This window comes from Neopsephotus bourkii, unplaced genomic scaffold, assembly GCF_033783945.1.
Source record: "Neopsephotus bourkii isolate Nb327-2 ecotype Australia unplaced genomic scaffold, CSIRO-AGI_Nbou_v1 NB_1477, whole genome shotgun sequence".
NCBI classification, from domain to species: Eukaryota; Metazoa; Chordata; class Aves; order Psittaciformes; family Psittacidae; genus Neopsephotus; species Neopsephotus bourkii.
This window is the reverse complement of record NW_026901953.1, coordinates 385,711-410,267: the sequence shown is the minus strand read 5'-3', so window position 1 is coordinate 410,267 and position 24,557 is coordinate 385,711. Positions and strand designations below refer to the sequence as shown.

Here is a 24,557-nt window from a genome sequence, read left to right as displayed (position 1 = left end):
AAACCATATCTATTATACATATGGACACAAACATACATATGTGCAGCGTGTCTGGGATTTCTAGATGTGACACAATCATCTCAAGGACATCATGAATTAGTGAGTAGAACAGCAGGTGATCCAAACAGCTACAGATGACAGCAAAGGCCATTCTCTTTCCTCTGAACGGTATCTGTAAGTGCACGGACCCTCAGCGATTTCAGTTTAGGGCCGGTTTTCTTCCTTCTTTTTTCTTCTTTTGAATCAAACAGAAATCACATGTACAGGCAGAAAACAGTGACAGCATCATATGACAGAAAACCCACCCAAACAGTCTCAATTCTTGCTAAAAAGCTTTGAGGATGCCACTAGCATTCTAAATGCCACTGAAAGAGGTGTTCACAAAAGGACAGGCCACACTGCTTACTTCAGATGATGCCAAATGATGTGGGGAGATGGAAGAGCCCTCCCCCAGTGCCTGCCCCAGCTCTCTGCCGCTTGAGGTTTCAGCTACATCAAATGGGAGAGGGATTTGTGCAAACTCCTTGGGCTTGTGTGAAATAATGTGAGAAATTAAAGACCATCCCTCCACCCACAGATCCTCAAAGTTATGTTACAATATTAAGGCAATTTTAGGGTAAAATGCAGCTGCTATTTCCAGCATGGAATGCAGTCGATATGCACAGAATCTACCCAGTGATAGTTGCCCAGGCAACCCTGCGACCTTGGCATATGCTGAGACAAACTTAATGGAGAGTGGAGAGGAGGGAAGGCCCTGTGGCCAGGCTCTGCTATACTCCCTTGCAGGTGTGGGAATTGAAGACACCATGTACTGATAAATCACCTTGCAGCTGACCAGCAAGGAAGCTATACTTCTATTGTAAAGCAAGAGAACTTCATACCAATCATTAACAAAGTATGTGTAACTAGAGCCACTCCAGCTCCACAGGCACACACTCAAACTCCATAGTGATATAAGGTTAAAACGCCATAGCCATATTTAGTTAAAGCTCCGTAGGTATACAGTTGAGAAATTGAAACTTGTATTACTATGAAAAAGCCTGGACAGATATAAGGGTCTCTTAAAGGGTCAGGAGACCTGAGAAATAAGAATGGTTTATGATGAGAACTGATAGCCAGAGAAGCTTTGGCCTCGTGTAGGTGGACTAAGAAAAACAGAACTGAGGAAAACAGGACTGAGAAAAACAAGACTAACAAACCTCTAATCAGGAAAGACTGTCCTTGAAGTCTGCTACATCCTGGACAATTGTCAAAATGTGGTTTCAGGAGTCAGCAAAACATGACTAGGGCATCCTTTTGATGAACTATCCTCATTATACTCTCATTATAATACTAAAAATCACACCCACAGGTCAAAAGACCCCTGACACTTCCTTGAGCATGTACAGTGAGGCAATTAGTTACTGAGCCTTATGCAAACTAGCTCACCAATTGGTAAATGGTGGAAGGATTACAGGAAGTTACTAATTTGAATTAAATCATACAAATATACAAAATTAAGAGGGGAAAAATTAGGGAAGACTCCACTGTAACTGGTGGGGTCGGTCAGTGGGCTGAACCTGTCTTCTCCCCCCACAGGGTCACCTACTGGGCAACAGCTATACTTGTGCATTTAATGACTGCTTTTTAACTGGCTCTATATAGGTTATTTTCATGCTTATTCTCATAGTTAGTATGTTATATTGTCAATGCAATCTTCAAACCTTAAGCCCTCATAAAATTATAACAAAAATTCTCATCTATTTATGTGCATTTCCAGAAACTTAAAAACTGTCTTTAAAATGGACTTAAAAGTTTTAACTCAGTGTGCGAATCTGTTACCGTACATCCCCACTAGGAATGTTGAATCACCCTCCAATATAGTGTACTGGCCAGTGGAGCACCTGCAGAGGGCTCTGACAGGTTAACCCATCTCCAGGGTCTCATCTTTTCTGGGACAGTAACAAACCTGTCAAACTCACAGATGAAGAGGTGAAATTTTCCTCCTTACTGGAGTAAGGATCTCCTTAACATGACAGCTTGTCACACCTTGCTCTGCCCAGCCTTGTGTTATTCTGACATCAGTGGCATGGGGGCGAACCTCACAACCCACACAGGGCTGCAGGGCAGTCCCTTCCATGCTGGTTTTCCACCTGGAGCTGGCTAAGAAAGAAGCCATGGAAATTTGTGAACCAAGGAAAGACCAAGCGTGTAAGTCTGCTGCTGGGGCTCACCAGCAGCCCTCCCTGCCACAACTGTTTCACTCTTCTTGCTCAGATTAAGGAACTCAGGAGAGCTTCATGTGGACAACCACTACAGGATGAGTAGTGCATCTTCTTTCCACTTCATTTCCCTTGCTCCTTTGCAGCCTGCTCTTCAGCTATCAGTCTTTGCTGCTGGGTGTGCTGCGGCATGGCTAGTCCCTCGTCAGCAAAGGCACAAAGGCAGAATTGAAGCCATGTAGAAGTGGTTTGCTTTGCATCATGAGCTGCAGCTCTTTTCATTAACAAATATCCCTGTGTCCATGGACTGTCATTCCCTCCAACACCCTGTCAGATGCTGTCAGCTTACTATCGCTGCTCTGTGATGAGCCCAAACTCAAATGCTCAAAAACAAGCAGGCAAAATCCCTCTTCCTTTGCTGCAAGAACGAAGTGTTAATGACAACCAGGCATGCTCAGCCTTCACAGGCGCCACCTCATATAGGTGAGGTGTTTGGATCAGGCCTGAACAGCACAAAGGAGCAAAGACAGAGCTGAGAAAGCCACGGTTTATTTTTTTCTTTTCATCTCATCTTCATTCTCTCCTTTCCAGCTTTGGGAAGTATCAGGCATTTCTGGTCCTTTGCCCTCCCATCTTTTCCTCTGGCTTACAGTGGGGACAGAGATTGGAGTGTGGGGGTGCTGTTTATTAAATGACTAATAAATGACTAATAATTTATTAAACTTGGTTACAGCATGGATGGAAAAATAAATTCAATGCTGGTATGTGGGAACCAGCCCAAGTCAAATGGGAAATCTTACTGTCAAGGAAGCAAGAGGAGCAGCCTCCAATGCCTCAAAGACTTCATGGAATTACACCTAGAATTTTACCTGATCTGGCTGGGAAGAGGCTGGAGAAGCAGAAGCCCCACTTTCTGCTGTATCCACATGCTGTGACATTGCTACTCCTCTCCTTGCACCTCTCCCAAAGTCAGCCCTGTCTGCCCACCACGACTCCTCACTCTGTTCCACCACCCTCAGCCCTGCTTCTCCCCATGCTTTGCTCACCTTTCACACAAAAATGTGTGCTCATCCCTTCCCTGCTCATGTTCTCTCATCTCTCATTACTCAATCCTGCCAGCAGCTTCCCACTGTGCCCCAACAATCCACGCTCAAATACTCAGCTTTTAGGTCACTTCCTCTGTCACCTCATTTCCATAACGAGAAAATTAACACCATAGGGCTGGCAACAGCCAGAACCCTCTACTGCAGCCACTTGCAGGATTACCAGAGATGTGTTAAAATACCAAGGAATTGTGAACCAGCCCTCTGTCACTGCTGGGAAACCCTTAAATCCATGGATCATGGGGCAACCCAGCACAGCACAGATTGTAAGACTTGGTTCATGTTTTCACTGTCATACCTCCAAGACAGAGCCAGGCAAGGTGGTTGAAGCCAGTGCAGATGAACGAAAATGAAACCAAATACACCAGAGACACCCAGCATGAAATCTTGTGTTGGCATAAATTGCTTATGCCACATCAGTTCTGCTTGGAAATCCTGTAGCAGTAACGAAGGGCTCAATCCTTCCATCACCACTGTGATCCCAGCTGCTTCCCCTGACACTTTGCCTCAAAAGCCCCCAGATGCCAATATTTATCACCAAGGAAGCTGCAGCCACATTTCATTCAATGGAGGGTGATGTGGGGTAGGTTTTAAGGCTCTCAAGACAAGTAAGAACCACTGTCCTACTGAAATCACAGGCTGCACAGCCAGCCGGGTACCATCTCCATCATCCATGGGCCTCCCTGAACTCAGGAAAAACACCTGGAAACCAACCTAGGCTTGGCATTTGCCAGTGATGTAAAATCCCCCACACCCCTCAGCAGGGTATTTTGCTCCCAGTGATCAATTACCTTCTTGCAAAAAACCTGGCACTTTATCAGCAAGTACGTTACCCAGCTGCTTCCCCTTCATTTTATCTCATTATATCAGTATCTTCCAGCCTGCAGAGCCCCGAGTTGTCAAGTTTTAACTCCCTAGGTAGATGCTCCTAAAGCAGGAGCATTTAGGATGTTCCTAAATGGAGTCACTTCTACCTCTTCTGTGATGACTGACACAGATCAGGCCTTTTGTTGCAGCAGGACAGTTTTCTGGCAATGTGCTCGTATGTTTTTCATGCCCTTCCAGCAGCAGTTAACCAGTGTGCTGCCCTCCCAGACTTGCTGGCAGAGGGGAAACATACAGACCCCAAATCGACTTGCGGCTGATGCAAGCCCTTAGCTACAGCAGGCTGCACTGGCTGATGCACTCTCCTCAGCATGGCTGCATGCCCCAGAACAAATATACATCCTGTTGCTGCCGAAAAATACAAGAAAAAACATAACACTGACAGAACTTCTTGCACTTTGGACCCCGCACACAGGTTTCCTTTAGGGGATCCAGATAAACTCCCTGAAAAGACCTCTGTTCCAGCCCTCCACTCTCAGATCCACATGAATCTCACCAACTGCTTGTCACTGTCTGACCAGCAAATCTTTCCCAAACACACCCAACTTGCTTGCAGCCAGCTTGTCTGAAGATGGAAACTGTCCCAACAGCTGTATTATCTGCAGATCTCTTCTCCTGAAGTAGATGATAAATTGGCTCTTCAGGGACACACAAAGCATCCTTGGGATCCCACTGAAGCATATGTGGATGACAGTGGCTCTCCAGTGTAAACCCACTACATGAAACTGTCACCTGTAGAAGACCAGCCCCACGTCCCATGCCTGACAACTGTTGACATATTCTGCTGACGACTGCTGAAATAATGCATAAGTCAAGCAATATTTAAGTCTGGTCATTTGTTTTTTTCCTGTGTGAGCGTATGTGTTAGTTTTGGCGAATACTACGGCTGCGCAGGAATAGCCTCATTTCCTTACCACATATTGCATTAGCTTGTGTATTTTTCACTACACGCTCCCCTTCCCTGCTCATCTTTGGAAAAGTGGCCAGAACCAGCCTTTTCTTAATCAGCAGACAAGCCGAGCTCATTATCACTACCCAGTTTTGCTGGAACAGAACTCAATCCAGCTCCTTTCCAATTTTCCCAAGGCAAGTTCTTTGACCCAGCTGACTTGAATAAGGTCAAAAAAAGTTGCAGTTACCCAGTGTTTGGAGCTGGAACAGCACCAAGATGGTTCCCTGCTGCTTCAGGATGGGCCTGCAACCATGAGATTGAAATATGAAATACCTGCTGGCCCTTCCCATCCACCCCTTCTACCCAGCAGCCTGTGGAGAAGCCAGGGGTCGCAACCTGCAACTGCGAGGCCCCTACAGCCATATCCCTGCATCATGTCCTGTGGTGGCCATGACTCTGCAGCTGCAGGAAGGTGTTTCCATCCACACGGGACACCCCGAGATGCCTCCCAACCAGGCTGCGATGCCAGGACCCACAGCAGGCGCATGCACTGCCTCCAGCCAAAAAACAGTGTGGCAAAGGCATCTATCCTGCATATAACCAGAAACACTGTTTCAAGCAGGAGCACTGCTAAGCCTTTTGTGCACAGACAGGCGCACTTTCCAACCAGCAGCATTTTAAGTACATTGCAGATTGCTGTGTAATCAGCCTGCAGTGCAAATCTGCTCCGGGGCAGCTCTGACACTGGAGGCACATCTGGCACAGCATGTCAGATGATAACGGAGCTCTTCTCTGCGCCATGGCCTCACCCCAGCCTCTGACCCTCTGCACCAGACGTGCCAGATTTTTCAGTGCAAATCCAACATACAGGCCTGCAGCCAGGGGACAAGGGTGGCTGCAAGGATGGCTGCGGTGAGCTGTGGGAGCAGCATCTTGCAGCGCAGGGATGCTTCTTAATGACCAGTGGAGGTGGGAAACACACTGACATCAAAGCACGTCCCAGCCTCTTGCCCAGACCTTGCTGTCTGGGGTTTTTGGCAGTGATGCGCTCACACTGCCCCATCTCCTGCCACTTCCTGGGGAGTTTCACTTTCATTTTCACTTCCAGGTACCACTTCCGAGCATCTGGAAGCCCTGCTGTGCCTCACCTCCTAGCCAAGGCTGCAGGAGGGACATGCTGCAGCCCTTCTCTGCCAGGACCAGGAGACAAGTGCGTTGATGCCCATGTGCAGCAGACAGCCCACAGCATCACGCACTGCCACTGCCCTAGTTTAGCATGTCCCTGGGGATGAGGGACTACCCCCACAACATCCCTGGAAAGCAGCTGGCACTGGGTGGACACTGCAGATCTCCCTCCAAGATGGCTTAGGGATGTCACCTACCTGGGTGGCCTGAGCACTTGGGCTGACGTCGTCGTCCTTCCACCACGGCTGCTAGCAGAGCATCCCGCACCGAGGTCTCAGCGCCCTCTGGGTGTTGGCCTGGTTGTTCGGCTGGAGAATCTGGGATGCCAAAAATAAAGCCTATGTGTGTGTGTCAGTCCGCTGTGGGATGTCCGAGACCTGGCCCTAGGTGTCTTATAGCGAGGGTCTCCAACCTGCCCGCCTTGCTGCTATGACCTCCGACCTCCTACAGCCACAGGGATGGCTGCGGGCAGGAAAAGGCGGTCTCTGAGCTACGCTCGCACATCCCCCGCACCCCCAGAGGCCCAGCCTGCACTCACCGCGGCGGGGATGTCCTGACTCCCCCAACAGCTCGAGGGACCCCCTTTGGAAAACCTCTCCGCTTCCTCCGGGCACCCCGGAGCTTTCCCCCCGGTGCTGCAGCAACACATCCCCCGCCGCCGGGAGGGCAGGACCACCGTGAGGCGGTGGCTCCCTCCGTCCGCCCACCGCTCCGGGGTAGGCGGGGCGGAGGGGGCGGGCGAGCGGGCAAGGGGGAGGCGGGCGGCGGCAGCAACCCAAAGAAAGAAGAGGCGAGGCGCGGGGGAGGCCGCGAATGACGGACGGGCTGCGGCGACCACTCAGCGCTGCGGATGGGCGCGGCGGGGGCGGGCCGGCGGGCAGCCAATGGGGAGCGAGCGCTGTCAGGAGCGAGCGCCTCAAATAATCGGGCTCAGCTGATTGTCCCCGGCTGAGAGTTGTTTGGCGGCGGGCGGGCGCGCGGCGCAGCCGGGAGGGCGGGCGAGAGAGGAGGAGGAGTTGGGGTAGTGAGGGGGGCGGGGGGGGGGGCGCTCCCCTTTGTTGCATGGGGGTGTCCAGCCGGGGCTGAGGGGCGGGGCGGGCGCGCGCGGCGACCGTTGGCGGGCCGTTGCCTCTCCGCTGCCTCCCGCTGCCCCATGAGCGCGACGGCGGCGGCGGCCCTCGCCGGGGGGGCGGCCCTGGCTGAGGGGGCTGCCGTGCCCTACGCCGTGGAGCTGGGGCTGACCGTGCTCCACACGGCGCTCTACGCCGCCCTCTTCCTCTTCGCCTACCTGCAGCTCTGGCTGCTCCTCTACTACCGGGAGCGGCGGCTGAGCTACCACACGCTCTGCCTCTTCCTCTGCCTGCTCTGGGCAGCCCTCAGGACCACCCTCTTCTCATTCTACCTGCAGAACTCCCTGCAGGCCCTCCGCCTCCAGCAGCCTTTCGCCCACTGGCTTCTTTACTGCCTGCCCGGCTGCCTGCTCTTCTCCAGCCTCTGCCTCCTCAACCTCTATTTCGCTGAGGTAAGTTTTTCCCGTGGTGGGGGGTAGAGACACACCGAACCCCCACCCTGCAGGACGCTGGGGCTAAATCCCCCTCTTCAGCCACCCTTCTAAACTTGGAGGTGCACAGAAGTGTGCCCTGAAGCCGAGGGGTGGGTTGGGGGATGGGGCGATGGGGGTGTGCCCTGACAGGCTCAGTGGGAGAGGTCTGTCCTCAATGTAAGCTTTGGGGCAGGATGGGGAGATGCGGGGCTGTGCCCTGGATCCAGGCCTGGGGGGAGGCACAGAGATTATGTCCTGAATTCAGGCTTGGGGGTGGGGTGGGATGGGGGGGGTGAGCGAAAAGTGTGCCCTGAATCCTGGCGTCAGGGTGGTGTGGGGTGCAGGGTTGTGCTTTGAATGCAGGCCCTGTGGGGTGGCATGGAGGGGGCAGGTATGTGCTCTCACTCTGGGTTTGGGGGATGCAGAGATGTGCCCTGCTCCCGGGTAGGGCTTTCCCCTTTGCACCCTTACAGGGGTGGCAGCGCCATGGGGGTCTCTTGAGGGATTGTTTTGCATCTTCTTTTAATTGATTCCCTTTCTCTAAAGAGGACCAGAAAGTGGCAGCAGCAGGGGCTGCTCTGGCCTGGAGAGATGCCAACCATTACGTCACCAGCTAGAGCCTCTTCTGCTATTGTTGCTGCGCTCCCTCCTTCTCTCCATCTCTCCGCTCTGCTGTGAACTGAGCTTGTTGCTCTGCAGCTTGTTGTCAGACAAAAACCCTCAGATCCCTCTGCCTCCCCGGACAACAGCCTGGGGCTGGAGAGGTGGGCCCCTTCCTAGTGCAGTTATTGCTACTGGGACGGTGCAGATCTGCTTGTTATTGTTGCTGAGCTGTATTCCTCCGTTTCTGGATTTCCCATCACTTGCTTTTCTGATTTTAATTTCTTTTATTCTCTGTTCTCTAGTCCTTTCACTTGTCTTTATCTTTTTAAAGCCTTGGCTCTCCCCTCCCCTTCCTCCTCTGAATATTTTGTTTCTGCTCCAGTTTCTCGTGAGCAGCCCTTTGCTTGCCTGTCTTCCAGTTTGGTGGCTTGTTTCATAAATAGGCTGTACTTTCCTTCCAGCTTTGTTGTTGTTGTTCAGATTCTTTGCACTGCAGCTCTCAGCTGTTTGCCAGCCTCACAAAGGAATCGCTAGCACTCACTGAAATCACTCCATCGCTCCAGTGTGTCACTGATGGGAGTTATGATTTCATTTTCCTGGGGACATCAACATTCACATGATAATGTGCGACTTGAAGCGGTTGGGTTGTTGAGCTGCTTTTGTTCTTTCCCCTGTGACACAGACACCTGGAAGCTGGGGTAAACTGCCTGTTGCAAAAGCTTTGGTGCTAGATATGCTGCTGATCAAGTGGCAGCAAAATAACAAATGGTGCATAGTGTGCATAATCCATCTTGGCTGTTAAAGGCAGCCTGACCTACCAACCAGCAGGTGTTTGTTTGTCCCTTGAAAGAAGCTGAGGGAGGGATCCCATGTTCTGGTACCACAGAGTGGCTGGATTTTGGTTTTCCTCAAAGTCATTGGACTTGACAACAGATTTACCTCTTTGCATGCCTGTTAAAAGGCTTCTTTAAAGAATGGCAAAGTAAATTCAGATAGGTTCTCAGCCTTCTTTCCGTGGTATCTGTTTTTCAGTAGTCTCTGGCTAAATATACCCCATTTCTTTCTCCTTGAAAACCTAGAGCCAAGGTAAATCTTGTCTGAGGAAATAAGAGCTCAGAATCTAGAGTGGGGAAGGATAAAATGACTTAAGATGGGTATGCATGCTTAATTACAGAGAGGATCTGACCCTTGGCTGTCACAAGCAGAGTGGGTGTCCAGTACTGTATGGTGTGGTTGGGTGGTCTCCCAGTGGTGGCAGGTAGAGAAGCCTGTGGCTCCAGAGGTTTGGAGAAGAGTGGAGCTAGATGGACTGAAAGCCTTCGGTGCTTTTCTGGTTTCAATTTTAACAAAAGAAATTATGCCAAGTGGTGATATTTAGCCTCTGTTTGGGCAACAGACTGATAAAAATAGCCCATCCTTTTGCAGACAGAAGGGTGCTGGTAACTGAGATGTGCCTGGCTTGGCTTTGTTCTGTTGTCTTGCTCTTGGAGCACAGGAGGAGTTGTGGTAAGAGGGTTTAGGGTGTAATTAAACAAGATTCCTCACTACCTGGAGGAGAGAAACTACAGTGGAACCACAGTAGTTTAGCTGAAGTGGCTCAAGAGCTAGAAATGACTGGTGTGTTTACTAGTGTGACCTCAAGCAAAACCTGCTGTGGAGGGCCTGACCATTCCCAGTGCTTAAGGGCTAGTTGGTAGCAACCTCTAGAAGGGCACTAGGCTTCTGTTGTTCTGGGGGTGGTGTCCTGCTCTGAGATGTCCTCAGATAAAAGCATAGGCTGCTTCTGTGCTAAAGGCCTGGCTGATTGTCTTTGTACACAGTGCCTCCTTTGTGGAGATGCTGGATAAATGGCATCTGTATAAGCAGAGGAAGAAAATGTGGCCTGTGCTATGGTATTTGAACTAATCTTGCTTGACTTAGAGAACTCCTCAGGCTGTGTACAAGCTGGGGATGAAATGATGCTGGGTAAGGGAAGATCTCCAGGGAACAACAAATACCTATGGAGAGTTAGCATTATTTTGTGTTCTGGGGCTGAAGTTCAAACTGAAGAAACTGTGTGGTGTACCCCTTTCTGTGGGGAGAGGCTATGCTCTTCCTTGTCCCCTCTTAGCCCTCGCGGTGCCTGGGGAAATGCAGAGGCCTGACAAAATGTGTGTAGGATGCTTATTTGGAGGTTGCAGAGTTTGTTTTGTTTTTTTTTGTCACTGTCTGGAATTTCCACCTGGAAAAAGTAGAATGCCTTTTGCTTGTGAGTGTCTCCCTTTCTGCTTCACCTGTTAGAGTCCATGTCCAGGAAATCTGGAGTTTCACAGTACATCAGGCCAGAATTACTCGGATCTGATCCCCATCTTGCCTAAAACTGGCAGAACAATGGCTTAGACATCCAACCCAGGGTGTCTTCCTTGCTTCTGGAATAGCTCCTCTACTGCCAGCTAGTCATCGGCTTGAGTAATGCCACCTTTCCAAGAGTCTGCCAATTTGTGCTTTGCCTCAGGTCATTGTCAGGAGCACAGTACATGGAAATGTAGCCAAAACAACCTCCATCTTGACCCTTTCAAAGACCTTCATGAGCACTTGGCATCCTTGTCTCACTTGGGAGACAGCAACTGTGTGCAACAATGAGTAAGGCCTTCTGCGGGAGTGGTGAGGCTCTGCCAGACTGGTGTGGCCATAACCCTTAACCTGTCTGGGTTTCCTTAAGCACTCCATCTGATTAGATGACATCAACCCCTTTCATCCCTTGCTGCTCTAATTGCGCTGGAGCAGACATGTATGGAAAGAGCATCCATCCTGGGAGCTGTTTGTCCTTGCTGTCCTGTATCTTTCTGCTTGCTCAGATGGAACACTGGAGAAGCAGTCACCCATTCTTGCGTTCTTCCACCTTCCTTGTCTAGCATACAGAAGTGCACCTAGCATGCGCACTCTTCCTCAGAGGGGTCACTTAAACTTAAAACTGCTCTGTCCCATAGCTGATGATTCCCATGGGCCCTGCAGTTCCTGAATGAATAGGTGGCCATGCCAGCAACCAGCTATTCCAGGAAATCATGGAACATACAAGTTGTACCCTTGTTGTGCTTGTGATGGAATAGGATGAACTCAGTATTAGTGGGGATGGTGAGAGATCATCCTTACACATAGTTCCAGCTTTGTGTCTGAGTGGTGGGTGGGGGCTCGAACACTTGTTATGAGATGCAGTCTCAAAATAGTCTGTGCTGTGCTCTGATGCTTGCTGCTGAATGAGTCTGGGGCAAGAATCTATGGATGTTCTTGCAACTGAGCGAGGGCTGTGGTCATGCCAAGGCAGGACACGGTTATGTTGTGCATTTGGAACCAAACTTGTATCAAGCGATATAACTTGCATCACTGAACTCATTATTTCTTTATGGAGCAAAGGAGACTTTGATTTCATCAGGCAGAGAACGCCGAAGTTTTCGCTCTCATGGACCCCTTGGATCTGTTGTGAATGGCTGTACCAAAACCAAGTTGAAGTGCTATCTAGGGCTCAGTGTTAGGCGTGAGGTTCTGGCTTGTACAGACACTGAGAGTGGCCCTTAGAGCCATCTGTGGGGTATGTCTGTCACTTGTCATCTTCTGACACCTCCAGTGCACCTAAGGATGAGTGTTTCTTAAACAATGCTCTGAAAACATAACCTTAGCAAGTTCACTTTCTGGGCTCAGCGAAGTGAGCAAGGCATTCAGTTTTGTGAAATATATCCACTCATCATAAAAACCTCCAGCATCACGGGGGACTCTGAGGTCTAGCTCTTCCCAGCCTTGCCTTCTTATCAAGCCTGTGGCTGATGTGAAGTGCTCAAAGTATTTGTGGCTCTGGAAAGACAACAGTATTGCCTAAGTGTTAATGAAAGGCTGGCTTAGAAATAAATGTTCTCAGCTCTGCTGCTCTCTGCTAGCAGAAACCTCTCTGTTCCTTATTTTCAGCAGGTAACTACATGACTTCTGGGGCTGGTCTCAGCTACAAACTGCAGGAACTGTTCATTTTGCAAGGGTTGCTACTAGCAACTTGGCATAATGCACCTGTTTGAGGGCAGGGGTCTGTATTTCCTATTTTTATTAAGAATGGGACTACTCCTGAGCTCTCTGTACTGGCTTCTTCACAGCAGAACCCTCAACATCAGCTGTCCTTGGGTTTTGAAAGCAGCAGAGCTAGTCCAGTGCTGAAAGGCTTCCAAGATTGTCTCAAGAGTAAGAACCCAAGGATGTGTTGAGCGCTACTGGTGTCACCTACTGACCCAGCCCCTATGAAGAAAAAGCAACCATCAGATGAGTATCATGTCTTCAGAACTAAAACCAACGTAAACAGAGATGCCTGTTCTCTCCCTTAAGTTATAGGACTAAGTAGCTGGGGGCTAATAAAAGTATAAAGCTGGTGCAGTGGTCTCCCTCTGCTTTTCATGGCAATAGTCCAAGCGTGAGTCTCAGGTTTCCATTGCACTCTTAACCCTCAGACAGCTTTGTGTGCCTTAGTCCCCAGGGCTGTAGGGGAGGGTCTTGGGAGACAGGGCTGCTGCAGAAGCCAGCATCTTCCTTCTGCTAGCCAGTGCCATTTCCGTGCTCAGCTGAAGGGCTGTTCTCACCCAGGGTGATGAGCAGGAGTACAAGGCATGGACTGCACCGCTGCTTAGAGGCTGCAGTTAGGTTGCTGTTTTGGAAGTCAGAGCAGAAGTTCAGATGTCTTAGATGGATTTCTGTGCTGTGTGAATGGTTGCTGAACCATGAAGCTTTCCAGCTGGATGTCCTTGATGTCTGTTTTTACACTGCCTAAGTACCTGAATATAGCCTACAGGCAAACTGGGGACAGAGGAGTCAGGGATTTTTCTGTTTTGAAGTCACCATGTGGTCCTTCAAGGCCCAGGTTTCCTGAAACTCAGATGAACTTTGGGGCTCCGTGAATTATGGTACACTTCTATACTTCTCTGGGCTGGTGTAAAGTGGGGCAACAGCGAAGAGGACTTCAGAGATTGCCTGTAGTACCGAGCCCCTCAGCTACGAGGGCTAGATACTGAGGTATCTGCTGAGGTGCTCTCTTATTCCCCATGAAGCACTTCTTGAGGTGGTCCACCCTCAGGCTGGGGAAGATGATGCAGACAGTGAAACTGGCTCTTCAAAGGCTTGCTGAAGCTGTCTGATACTCTGTAGGAGGGCTTTCAAATGCTTGAAACTACCACAATGGATCAGACAACCCTTGAATCCTTAAATGTCTCTGGAAATCCTGTTGGCAGGAGCCTGATTTCTAAAGCTTCAGAGTGGCATTTCTACCTTGGTGCTGACTGGAAGGCAGGCTGGCTAAGGGTGCTTTATGAAATGAGTGATCCCTCACTGCAGCCAGAGCAGGGAGGACTTCTTGCAGAAACAATGGAACTAAACCCTTACAACATGCAGTGATCCCACCGTGGTCTTGTGCTGACCACAGTGTGTGGCTGCTAGATCTAGCTAAATGGCTGTCTACCTCTTCCCAAGTTGCTGCAGTCTCTAGTCAGGACATGGGCTTTGTCTGATACTGAATGTGACCTCAACTCTAGGATTCTTCCTTGTGGGGTCTGTATGAGGATCTGCACTTTTCACAGGACAAAAGCCAGTTCTGCCATGGCTGTGCTGTTACCAGCGTGTGACAGGCAAGCTCTGTGCAGCACTGCATGCTGCTTTCCCGCTTCTTGTCCTGGCCATGTGTGAGCACTGGTTAGCTGTCCCCTTGCAGTAGGACCATGGTGCTCACATCTCAGCTGTGACTTTGTAGTGTCCGCTCCTTCCTAAACTGGCCATACTTCCTTAGGCTAGAAGTCTGCCCCTGTGTGCTTCAGTAGGAGGCCCCCTCCAGCCCAAGGGACATGGAAGTTTGCTGTAGTGGGAAGAGTGCTGTAGGGCTGCCTGAATACGATCTGATCGGTCTCTTCCAGCCTTCCACACACAAACAGCTGAGGGTGCAGACACGGGTTCAGGCCCCTGCAGCCTGAAAAGAGGACAGAGAACCTGTGCTTTGAAGCACTGGTCCTTGTGCGACTTTGAGCTTGAGTCTCCTAATCCCTTGTGTGGTGAGAAGATTCACAGAACCCAGATCCACTCTTGGACAGAGTGAATGTTGCTTTGGAGAGTGAGAGAGTCTGCAAATAGCTATCATCTAAAACACTTGTCTGCCAAGTGTGCTGTGCAACTTGGCAGGCTGGGCCTTCCACCTCTGGAGGACTTTCCATCATCTAAGAGTTACTTTTTCAGGTGTATTTGGCCTACAGACCTCTTAGGGTGGAGAAGCTGTGAGCTCCAAATGCTTGTTAGAGCCTGCAAGTCATAATCCAATACCAAAGGGCTATTTTAGATGAGCTGTTTGTCTTGTTGAAGTGCAGCAGCTGAAGAGGCCATCTCAAACATGGGAATCAAGCATGACTGAGGTCCTAAAATATGCAGCACAGAACACTGGGCAAAGTAGATGTATTTTTGAATTATCTTGGTGACTGCTGAGTTCTAAACTCCCTGCTTTTCTGTAAGTCCTTAGGAGTGGTGTTAAAAGTCCTTGTCACATATGGGGTATTTAAATGTTTATGCCTGTTGGATGCCTACATCTGGGCTTAGCTCTTCCAAGAAAAAGACTACCAGTTTTGTGCAGCTGAGTCCACTGCAAGACTTGGTGCGAGCAGATAATCTAGAGTCCTCCAACATGTCCAAGTGGATACTGGCTCCCCTGTTGTACGTGTCTTTACTAAATTTAAAGGAGAACTGTAAGTCACATGGGGTAATGCTGTGCAAATCTTTCCCCTAGGTCATATTCAAAGTGAAATGTGCAGCTGAATTCAACAAGTACAAGTAAGTGATACTTTCTTAATGTTACATTTAAAGCTGACTTAAGGTGAACTCATGCTGCAGTGCCAGGAATGGGAGCCTCAGTCCCCAAAGACTGAAGAGAGCTAATGCCACACCTTGCTGTGCTCTGTCAAAGGATTAGTGGTAGTGGTGTGCCTTGGAGCAGGGCTGGGAGCTTCAAGGGTACCACAGAAGCTAAAGCATATGCTGCATGCCTCCATACATGTCATCTGTCTCCAAGTACTGGTGCTGCTAGTAAACTAGATGCACTCTAGGTCACTAAGCTGTCCTACTCCAGAAAAGATCAGCAGGATGAAGCCTGAGCAATAGGTGACACCTGTGCTTGTGCAGCCTAAGTGTTTACTGGCCATTTCCAGGGAAACCCACAATGGAAAATGTGAGCTCCAACGGCTTTCAATAAAGAAATTGCAGTGGTTGTGATGACTCACAGCTTATTGACTGGAGTTAATGCAGAGCTAGAGCTACACTTAAAATCTGCAAGATAAGAACCTGACTGTCAGAAGATGAGTCTTGTAACTCATGACTACTTACATTGCTCATGCATTATGAGAGCAGCTCAAATACTCTGCAAACTGGCTGTCAGTACAACCACTGAAACTTGCTGGAATGTCTGATCTTCATAGTGAGTAGAGCACTGGGCATGCTGGGATGCTCTCTTGCCTGATGAAACAGGAGGGTGGTGCAGAATGAGTCCAGAATTATCTGACTCAAGCTCCTTCTTTTTTTTTTCCTTTTTTTTTGTTTCTGCCCCCTCCATCTCTCCAGGGTCCTGTTGTATCTGGGCTCCATATTTACCAGCCTCTTCTTCTTAGTTGTGAACTTAACTTGCGCAATGTTAATCCATGGTGAGGTCCCAGAGAGCCAGCTGAGGTGGATAGTCCTTGCCCGCGCCCTGGTCAATGACAGCCTCTTCATCTTCTGTGCCATCTCGCTGGCTTGCTGCATGTGCAAACTAGGGAAGATGTCTTCAGCAAATGTCTACCTCGAGTCTAAGGTAGGTAAATGCCTTGTAAACTACACTTGAACTGCACAGTCGTCAGCTGGATTCTGAACTGTATCTGTGTGTGCTTACTCAGAGCAATGCTGACCTCGTGACACCTGAGCTACTCTTGCTCAAATTCTCCTTCCAGCTTGGAGGTGGTGGCTCTTAAATTCCTCCCTCCCACAGAAAGTGCATGCTTCTGCTGTAGAAATGAAGTAGCCTGCATGCCTTAGAGGAATACACTGTCCACAGCTTTGCTGGTGTGACAGAAGACCTAGCTGCTTATGCTTTTCAGGTTTAGAAGTCTTAATTTAGGGTCTGACTGGAAGAGAGGGTTCTTGAAGAATGGCAGATGCAGTTTCTGCAGTATATTGGCACCAAGGCCAGGAAGTTTTGCAGCAGGTTGTTGTATCTGGCAGATGTATGACAATTCTCTGAAAAGGGGATCCCCCAGCAGTCCAGCTTTAGATGCCTAATTACTTGAGCCAGGGCCAGTGCTACCCTTCCTGCTGAGATGAGCATCTTAGAAGGGGAGGAGAAGTTGCTGTAGGTCCTGCCCCAAGGCAGGTGAGGGTCTGAACATGCACATCTCTTCTCAAGCAGGTAGGAAAGTAAGCCACCAGCAGTCTTATCGTGGCAGTAGGCTGCAATTAAGTGTGAACTTAAGCTGCTTCCTCTCCCTCTAGGAAGCCATATTGCTCCTATCAAAGGCAGTTATTCTGGTGTAGGGACCTGACCTGTTGAGAAGGGCAGACAGGAGTCTCCTGGTGATCTTGGAAAAATCTGTAGAACTTGAGCAGCTGAGCATAGTCAGGCTCAGAGAAGCCAGCTGCCTGCCTCTAGTGCTTCTGAGCTGTTGTCTTCACCCAGTAGTACAGCTCTTCAGTCTTTGTGATCTGAATCCCTTCTCTCCAGGTGTTAGAAGGTGGGGCTGTGGCCTCCTGCAGACACCTTTTTTCCAGTGTGCCCTCAGTCAGGAATGAATAAGGGCTTAAAGCAGTGTCATGCCTATTGGATAGCTGTGTTCTGCTTCAGGAAGAATTGGGTACAAGCTGCCTTGCAGCAGACACTGCTGCAAAGACATTCTGGATCCAGACACCTGCCTTGCATTGGCTGGAGACATCTCCTTGCTCCTTAGCAAGCTATCTACATGGCCGCTCAAAGCGCTGGAGTCCACTGCCTTCCTCTTCATGAAAGGGCAGCCAGAGCTGTGCTCTCAGGGCTGAATTGAGGCTTTCTGCAGAAGTCTGAGCCTCTTAAGCAGCAAAGAGTACTGGTGGTTACCCAGAGAGTAGGTGGCTGAGATGAGCTCCCTAAATGGCTCTCCTGAAGTTGCCTACAGAGTCTTCAGATTGCAGCCAGGTGATCTGAAGTGAGACAGGAGCCATGACTAAGCTGAGAACCTGCGCATATCCCTACTTGTATGGACCAGGTATCCAGCTCTGGACACTTACCAAGTTCACCCAGCAGTAGTTTACGAATGCAACTTTCTCTATTTATGTGCCTGAGGCTGCCTGCAGGCTGTGCTCTTGTACAACATGCTCTAGAGAAGCTTGCTCTCCTGTTGAATACCTAACCTGACTATTTGGTAAAGGTCTCTTACATTTATATGCTCTATCCCTTCCCTGCCTTGGAGGCATCTCCTGACTTTTGTTGTGGAGCTGCAAAAATAGGGTGGGAATAAGCAGAAGGGTTACACAAATGCCTGGGAAGGTTGTCCTTCCTCCTGAACTCCAGCTGTGAACCTGCTGACTCAAAGCAATACACCAAGGCTGGAGGGGCCTGATGAGGCTGCTTCTTCCACCACTGAAGGTAGAAGGTTGAAGCTGTTTCTCACTTGAGTAGGAGCAGCCAGCTTCTATACTGTGATCCTTGTCAGCTGGAGACTTGCATCCCTAGCCTTTTGCCTTTTATTCTGCTGGCCTGAACACCAAGGGCCCAGCTAACAATGCCAGAGCAGGCTGTGTTCTTGTGCTTCAGTGGTGTCACAGGGACTTGTCTGTTAGCAGAACTTTCATGCTGACTCTTCCAAGATCCTACCTTGAGTGAATGCTCTAAAGCTAGGAAAATAGAGCTCTCATACCCAGAGTTTGGATGTAAAGCAGGTCAATGAGATGAGCTTCATGAGCAAACTGCTTAAATACAAAGGTGAGCCAGCTGTTGCAATGTGTTTGCCTGCCTGCTTACTAACTTGGTGGCTGCCAGCAGGCTATTAGGAGACTTCAAGGGTGTATTTAGCAGAGAAATTAGAGATACTAGTAGATCAACTGGCTTCCTCTCCTATGGCTAGCTGTTGAGGAAAGATAGGTACTGGACATTCTGACTGCTCTTCAGCTGTCCTCTGGGTACACTGCACCTGAAATGCTGTGGAGGAAAACTTTCACTGGCACAGGACAGCAGCTACCCTTTACACATTGTTCTGTGTCCAGCAAAGCCTGGCTTGTCCCACAACAGTGCTGGAGTTCAGGTGCTGGGTCCTTTTGCTTGTTCTCAGAATTGCCTACCCCAAACGATTGGGCAGCTTTGAATGCAGCGTTTGTTTAGGAATGTCAGGAGTACTGAACTGCTGTGAAGTAAATGAGCCAGGTAGGCGTTGCTGCTGTAGAACCTGACTGGGGTCTAGAAGCAGCAGCTTGATTTTCTTAATGGTTGTTGGTTGGCCTTTTGGAGACTACCATAGTGTGTGGGATAGCATCTCTCTGGACCACCAGTTTTTGAAGCTGATGGTGATGCTTCTGTGCCTCAAGTCTTCCCTGCTCCCAGGTGACACCGGCTGTGGAGCTCTGCTACTGCCATGAACTCATAATACAAGATAGCTCTTAACCAGCTCTGAATGTTTTAGCAGCAACATACAATATTCTAGGTCATTCTTGCCTGCACAGCCCCTTATGCTTTTAAGGGGAAGAGCGAGGAAATTGCAGCTCTGTAGGAAGGTGTGTATTAAAACTGTTTTGTTTTTTTTTTTCCTTCCTGTTCTAGGGAACATCTGTCTGCCAGGCTATTCTTGTGGGATCTGTAGTCGCTCTTCTATATTCCTCAAGGGCTTGCTATAACCTGGTAGCTGTGGCCATATCTCCAGACAATGTTCCTGGTCCTTTCAACTACGGCTGGGACAACCTTTCTGACAAGGTAAGTGTGACCCCCTATCCAGAGTAAAGTGAAAGGCAGTTACTCCATCCTGTGAGGGCATGTGTAGGTGAAAATGGAGCTCTGGGGGTGTCTGTTTAGCTGCATCCCCAGGTGAGCTGGCTTTCCTCCTTCGGAAGCCCTGCTTCCTCTCTCCACCAGAGCAAACCTCAGTCTTCCTCTATCTAGCTGCTACTTCAGGATGGATTCTCTATTGAGCTCTTCAATTTTAGCCTGCCAACTGTTCTTCTGGGGAGAGGAAGAACAAGTCAACTAGAGCAGAAGAGTAATGCTTAATCAGGCATGCCTCTGTGCATGGGAGTCTCTGGTCTGGGGAGAGAGCTAACAGTGCCATGGTAGCACACTGGAGAGAACTCTCTCACTAAAACCAGTAGCAGCAGTCAAGTAAGAATCACTATTCTGGTTTAGGGACTCCTGCCCTCATAAGAGTTTCTCTGTATCCCTAGTTCTCAGCTGTGTGCTGTGTCCAGCTTTGGAAGCTGGGTAGCTCTGCTAATGGCTGTGGTTAGAGAGACCTCTAACTTCCATTCACAGGTGCATGCGGAAGCGAGCAGTGAAGAGTATGTGGTGTTTGGAGTGGTCCTCTTCCTCTGGGAGCTGATGCCAACAACTTTTGTGGTGCTGTTCTTCCGGGCTCAGAGACTCAGTCAGAACTTGGTAAGCCTGAACAAGCTGCTGCAGTTTGAGGAGCCCTGGCGTGCCTGGGCTGTGGGGCTGGCCTTTTAGGTAGACTGTCAGAAACATCTCTATTCTGGCATAACTCCTTTGTCTTCAACAGACTCCAGCGGGGATGGTAAATAGTCATAGTTACAGCTCCAGAGCCTACTTCTTTGACAATCCGAGGCGCTACGACAGCGATGACGACTTGTCCCGGCTTGGGGCCAGAGAAGGAGGGTAAGTGTTGTGCTGTTTGCTGCCCTGTGTGGAAGCAACAGAGGAACTGGCTTCTGCTCTTGGCGGGGGGGGAAAGACTTGGTATAATAGGCAGCCTCAGTGAGATGGACAGAGCAAGAAGTCTTTCAACTGAGCTTTTGTCCCCTTCTGCAGCTCACAAGGAGCCAGCTTTAATAGAAGTGACCACTCTGAGAGGTGGATATTGCAGTGGGTGCTCATAGGTAGAAATATGCAGTAGCAACAGACAGGAGAGCTGGTCTTGCTAGGATCCTTCCTCAGCTGTGGGGGCAGAGGGCTCTTGAAGGACCTCCAGAGGAGTTTCTCTACTGGGAAGTAAAAGGTAGTGAAGTCCTGGGAGGGACATGGTCTCTGGAAGACAACTGGGACAAGACTCCTCCTGGTGTGGAGGAGAATGATCGGATATCCACAGCAAAACCCTTGTGGGAAAGCTGACAGCCCTGTCCTCCACTTACTGCTCAGGGCCCTGAGCTCCACCTTTGCAGGGGTATAGTGAGGGGTTCAGAGGTTCTGGCTCCTCTTGGTCAGTGTTGTAGGGCTGGTATTGCTTTTGGAACTGGCTTTCATGCAACCGATACCTGACCTGCCCAGCATAGCTTCAGTCTGCAGACTTAGATACCCTGATCTGTGCAGCAGTTTTTCATAGCAGTGGACACTACCACAGCCAAATAATTCACCTCTAAGAGTCCATGTCTGGTTTTTCTGTCTCTCCTCCCAGCTTGGCCACCCCTCAGTGCTTGGGCTGCTATGGGTCCCTGGCTGGGAATGACAGCTACATGGTGGGTCCACAGCTCAGCGGGACAGCTACAGACAGTGCCCCCTTGCTCGTTGCTGCAGGCGGCTCGGAGATGAATAATCACCATAGCCCATACTCTGAACCACAGAAGTGAAGAGGCTGCAAGGTCCCTCTCTTCTCAGAAGTGGCATTCATGTATAGGATTGTAACCTGGTTTTCTCTTTCCTTCTTCCTGAAGCATCTAATTCATCGACAACAAACATTCCACTACCTGCTGCAGCTGTGAGCAGGACTGAGCTTATGGCTGCATGCAGTAAGCAAGAGAACTGTGACTTTAAGGTACCATGTAGCAAAGTGAAGCTGAACTTTCTGGAAGCTTTTTCTTGGTCTGGTCTTAAAGATGTTGGCAGCTAAATGCACCAGAGCTTCCTCACTAGAAAAGAAACATCAAATGCATATTTGCACTTTTATCTGCACACTTGGAAGGAATGAATCTTGCTCAGACTGCTTGGTCTGAGACTGTTCTAGTTACTCTTTTAATTGCACATCCATAGCTGGGAGAGGCACTGTCTTCCTGCAAAGACGTTTCTGTGAAGTCCTCTGCATCCTGACTCACTTGGGAGCATGAAGCTCTGTTTACTGAGCATGTTGTGGGCAGAGCCTCCTGCTGTGAGTGTTGAAGCATACTGTGCCATATTCGCACCTGGCCAGGGCTGGTGTGACCAGGCTCAGTGGGGTCTTGCTTCCCACTGCTGGTCCTAGTTTCACCTGATTGCTGAACTGTCCTACCTAGGACTGTGGATTCAAAGCTGAGCTCAAAGCACATCCTAGGGGAGGCCTGTGAGGATGAGGTCTAGTGTTCCTAGTGGCATTATGATCACCATGTTGTTAATCAACCCACTAGCTTATGGCAAAGGAAGAGGGCTGGCTCGGATGGTAGCTGCTGCCAAATGAGGGGACAAGACTTTATAGGCTGCTGCCTTCACAGGGAAAGCTTAGAGCGGGCTGGGCAAGAGTATGTGGCCCAAAGCACATGGAAAAACCAGGGCTGCTTGAACTCCTGGATGGTGGGAGCAGTTCTGCTCCCCCTCTTCTCCACCCACAGTGGGGCTCCCCTTTTCCTCCCCCTCAGTATTAAATTGCATTTCACAGATAACCAGGAGTTTTAACCTGAAGTGAATGTGAACTGGTGAGGTCCCCATGAGGTGCAGGAGGTGTCTGTCTATAGGCTTGCAGAGAGAGAGGTGGCAGGTGCTGCAGAGCTCTGATCCCAGGGCTCTTTGCTCTGTCCTCTATGAGGCCTTGAGTCCTCCCACTGCTGGAGTAGCTGTCAGCAATGCTTTAGTGGTGTGCACAGGGTTGTAGTGTGCTGGGTCAGTCTGTGTGGAGGATTCTCTGTCTCTAACCAAAATAGCCAAAGTTTGACCTGGGCTGTAGCTCCATCAGTCTCTTGGAGATGAGGGCACCAGGGCAACCCCTGCCTCCCCTCACTCCTCACTTTCTTACTGATGTTATTCCTGGCCTGTCCCTCAGTTTGGTGTAGGGATGAGCAAAAGAGCTTTGGTCACACCCAAATGGAGGCAGGGGCTCAGGAAGGCGGTTGCTCTGCCCTCTAGTGACAATTCAAACTGGGACTGCTTTTAACCTACCTGGAGCTGCTCCTGCTCTTCAAACCCTAGTATGGCGCTGGGGGTCTGGCTGGGTGAAGGCCTTGGCTGTGTGTGGAGTGGAGTGGTGCTGGCTCTGAGGCACTGGGGTCTTCTGCTGGAGGGACTCCAAGGCAGCCTCTGTGTCTGCAGCTGTGTGTGAGAAAAACCCCAAGCACCAGGGCAGCCCTGGCCTTCCCTCACTTTTCACCTGCCCTGTGCTCGCTAGTAGGGCATGGTCACTGATCACCCACTTTGCTTGTACCCAGGTAGATGTCACTAGTCCCACTGAGAACACCCTGTCTCTCTGTGTGGTTTGTGCTGGCTGGTGGGCCTCTCCCTGCTGACCTGCCTCACTGTTGCTGGCCCACATCAAGGGGCAGCCCCTGCTGCTTTCTGAAGAAGGCTCTGAGGTGACAACTTCCAGCACTTCCCTCTTGCTCTAGTATTTGAATCAGCCGGGGCTCCCCTGGCTGCTCCACTGTATGTGGCTTGAGGGACCTGTCCCCTTGCCTCCAACCAGGCTGTTCCCTCTTGATCACTGCTTGACTTATGGCAGAGCTGATGAAGGACCTGGACTTGGCGCATTGCCCTTCTTTCTTCTCCCGTAAGTCACCAAAGACAGTAAGTGATGCTAGTGGCCCCCGTTCTTGCTTAAATTCCAAAGCACTAGGAGCACTTTAAGTTTTTCCCTGGAGGGAAAGGAGTGTAGTGCAAAAAAAAAAAATAATTAAAAAACCTAAAGGGCTACAGGCTCATTGTTCATATTGCACTGAAGCACACACCAACACTACGATCTTCCTGGCATTGGGAGGGCAGTGAGTCGCGTTGCTAATGTATTCACGAGTGACTGGCAAAGTGGTTTGGTTTTACTGATTTGTACGGATGGCCGTTAATTTCAAAACTCTGGCTGTGCCCCCCGGGGCCAGTCCTGTGTTTTACTGAAGTAATTTATAGCTGAGAAGTACAATGACTTTTTTAATGCATAGTTGCCTTTCATTAAACTTTTTTTTTTGTATGGTTTAACAGTGTTTTGGCTTTGCAGTCAGGCAGCAGCTGGCTGCAACAGGAAGCTGTGGCCAATGAATGTACCTATTTGTTCTTCACTAAACTGTAACCAAGCACTACTATGTTGAAATAAAACAAAAGACTCCATACTGGGTTGCCAGAGCTCTGCCCACATTTAGCGCTCCCTGTGGCCCTGCTGTCCCCCTTGGCCTGGATGGGACCTTGGCCATCCTAGCACAGGGCCCCAGCCCCCTGCTTGTGCTGCTGAGACACGGTGAAAAAGGACAGGGGCAAGACTTGGTAAGCTGCTGCTTGATGAGCTCAGTGGGATGCAGCATACCTCAGTCCTGGCCAACCCATGCTTTGCTCTGGTGTGACTGCAGCATCCCCACAAGGACTTCTCTGTGTATTAATCTGGTTGGGTGCAGAGCACCCAGAGGTGGTTTTCTGGGGGGACTGCAGCTTCCCCATGTGGCTGTGTTTTTCTGAGGCTGCTAACAGCAGAACTGCTCTCCCTCCCCCCTACCCTTACAGGGTGTTTTGTCTTATGATGGTTCTCTGAACTGGTCCTCTGCTGCCCTGATTTCCTTGCACAGGTTTATGTGTGTGGGCTTGCGGTTGCCACTGCTATTGCAGTGGCTCAGCTGGAAAACATGCTGCCTCTCCCTGCATGCTCCCACAGTGTGTTTTGGGGTGAAAAGCAGCAGTGAGGCTGCTGCCCCCCCTTGCTGGATGGGGCCAGGCTGTGGGTGTCTGGTCTCTGGCTGTGTGAACCCAGCCTTTGCCCCTGTTGTGCAGATGGATGGTGTAATCAGGGCTGTGCCAGGCGGCCAGGCTCTCCCATCCTGCAGCTCTCTGTCCTACTGCCCCAGCTGCTTGT

The 24,557-nt window shown here is 49.9% G+C and overlaps 2 protein-coding genes across 8 annotated transcripts in view; one reads left to right on the top strand and one right to left on the bottom strand.

Annotated features, from left to right (window-relative positions):
• The window catches only part of TXNDC16 (thioredoxin domain containing 16), a 40,159-nt gene extending 33,278 nt beyond the window's left edge, over nucleotides 1-6,881 (bottom strand). For 2 of the 5 annotated variants that reach the window (XM_061369182.1, XM_061369186.1), the window contains exons 1-2: nucleotides 6,805-6,881; nucleotides 6,464-6,583 (exon numbers count right to left, since the gene is read on the bottom strand). The gene's annotated coding sequence lies outside the window, so the exon portion shown is untranslated. Of the gene's footprint in view, nucleotides 1-406; nucleotides 529-6,463; nucleotides 6,644-6,804 lie in introns of those variants that run through there. The other 3 variants (XM_061369183.1, XM_061369184.1, XM_061369185.1) reach the window with 3 other exon arrangements.
• A 434-nt stretch (nucleotides 6,882-7,315) lies between these two features.
• Nucleotides 7,316-23,831, top strand: GPR137C (G protein-coupled receptor 137C). 3 transcript variants are annotated; one of them, XM_061369165.1, is made up of 7 exons: nucleotides 7,316-7,788; nucleotides 15,185-15,228; nucleotides 16,012-16,240; nucleotides 19,208-19,357; nucleotides 19,910-20,032; nucleotides 20,154-20,269; nucleotides 20,423-20,998. In XM_061369165.1, exons 1-7 carry the CDS (start codon nucleotides 7,420-7,422, stop codon nucleotides 20,505-20,507), a joined length of 1,116 nt encoding a protein of 371 aa, XP_061225149.1. In that variant the 5' UTR covers nucleotides 7,316-7,419; the 3' UTR covers nucleotides 20,508-20,998. The 3 variants fall into 3 exon arrangements, with proteins under 3 accessions (XP_061225149.1, XP_061225150.1, XP_061225148.1); XM_061369164.1 differs by lacking the exon at nucleotides 20,423-20,998 and adding an exon at nucleotides 21,006-23,831 and having other exon boundaries at nucleotides 7,319-7,788; XM_061369166.1 differs by lacking the exons at nucleotides 19,208-19,357; nucleotides 20,423-20,998 and adding an exon at nucleotides 21,006-23,831 and having other exon boundaries at nucleotides 7,317-7,788.
• The last annotated feature ends 726 nt before the right edge of the window (nucleotides 23,832-24,557 follow it).

What these genes read in the sequence shown, in the direction of transcription:
- GPR137C (XM_061369164.1), top strand. Translation starts at nt 7,420, where the DNA reads ATGAGCGCGACGGCGGCGGCGGCCCTCGCCGGGGGGGCGGCCCTGGCT. An exon ending in GCTGAATTCAACAAGTACAA is followed by an intron (nt 15,229 to 16,011) that starts GTAAGTGATACT and finishes CCATCTCTCCAG; the next exon opens with GGTCCTGTTGTATCTGGGCT. An exon ending in ATGTCTACCTCGAGTCTAAG is followed by an intron (nt 16,241 to 19,207) that starts GTAGGTAAATGC and finishes TTCCTGTTCTAG; the next exon opens with GGAACATCTGTCTGCCAGGC.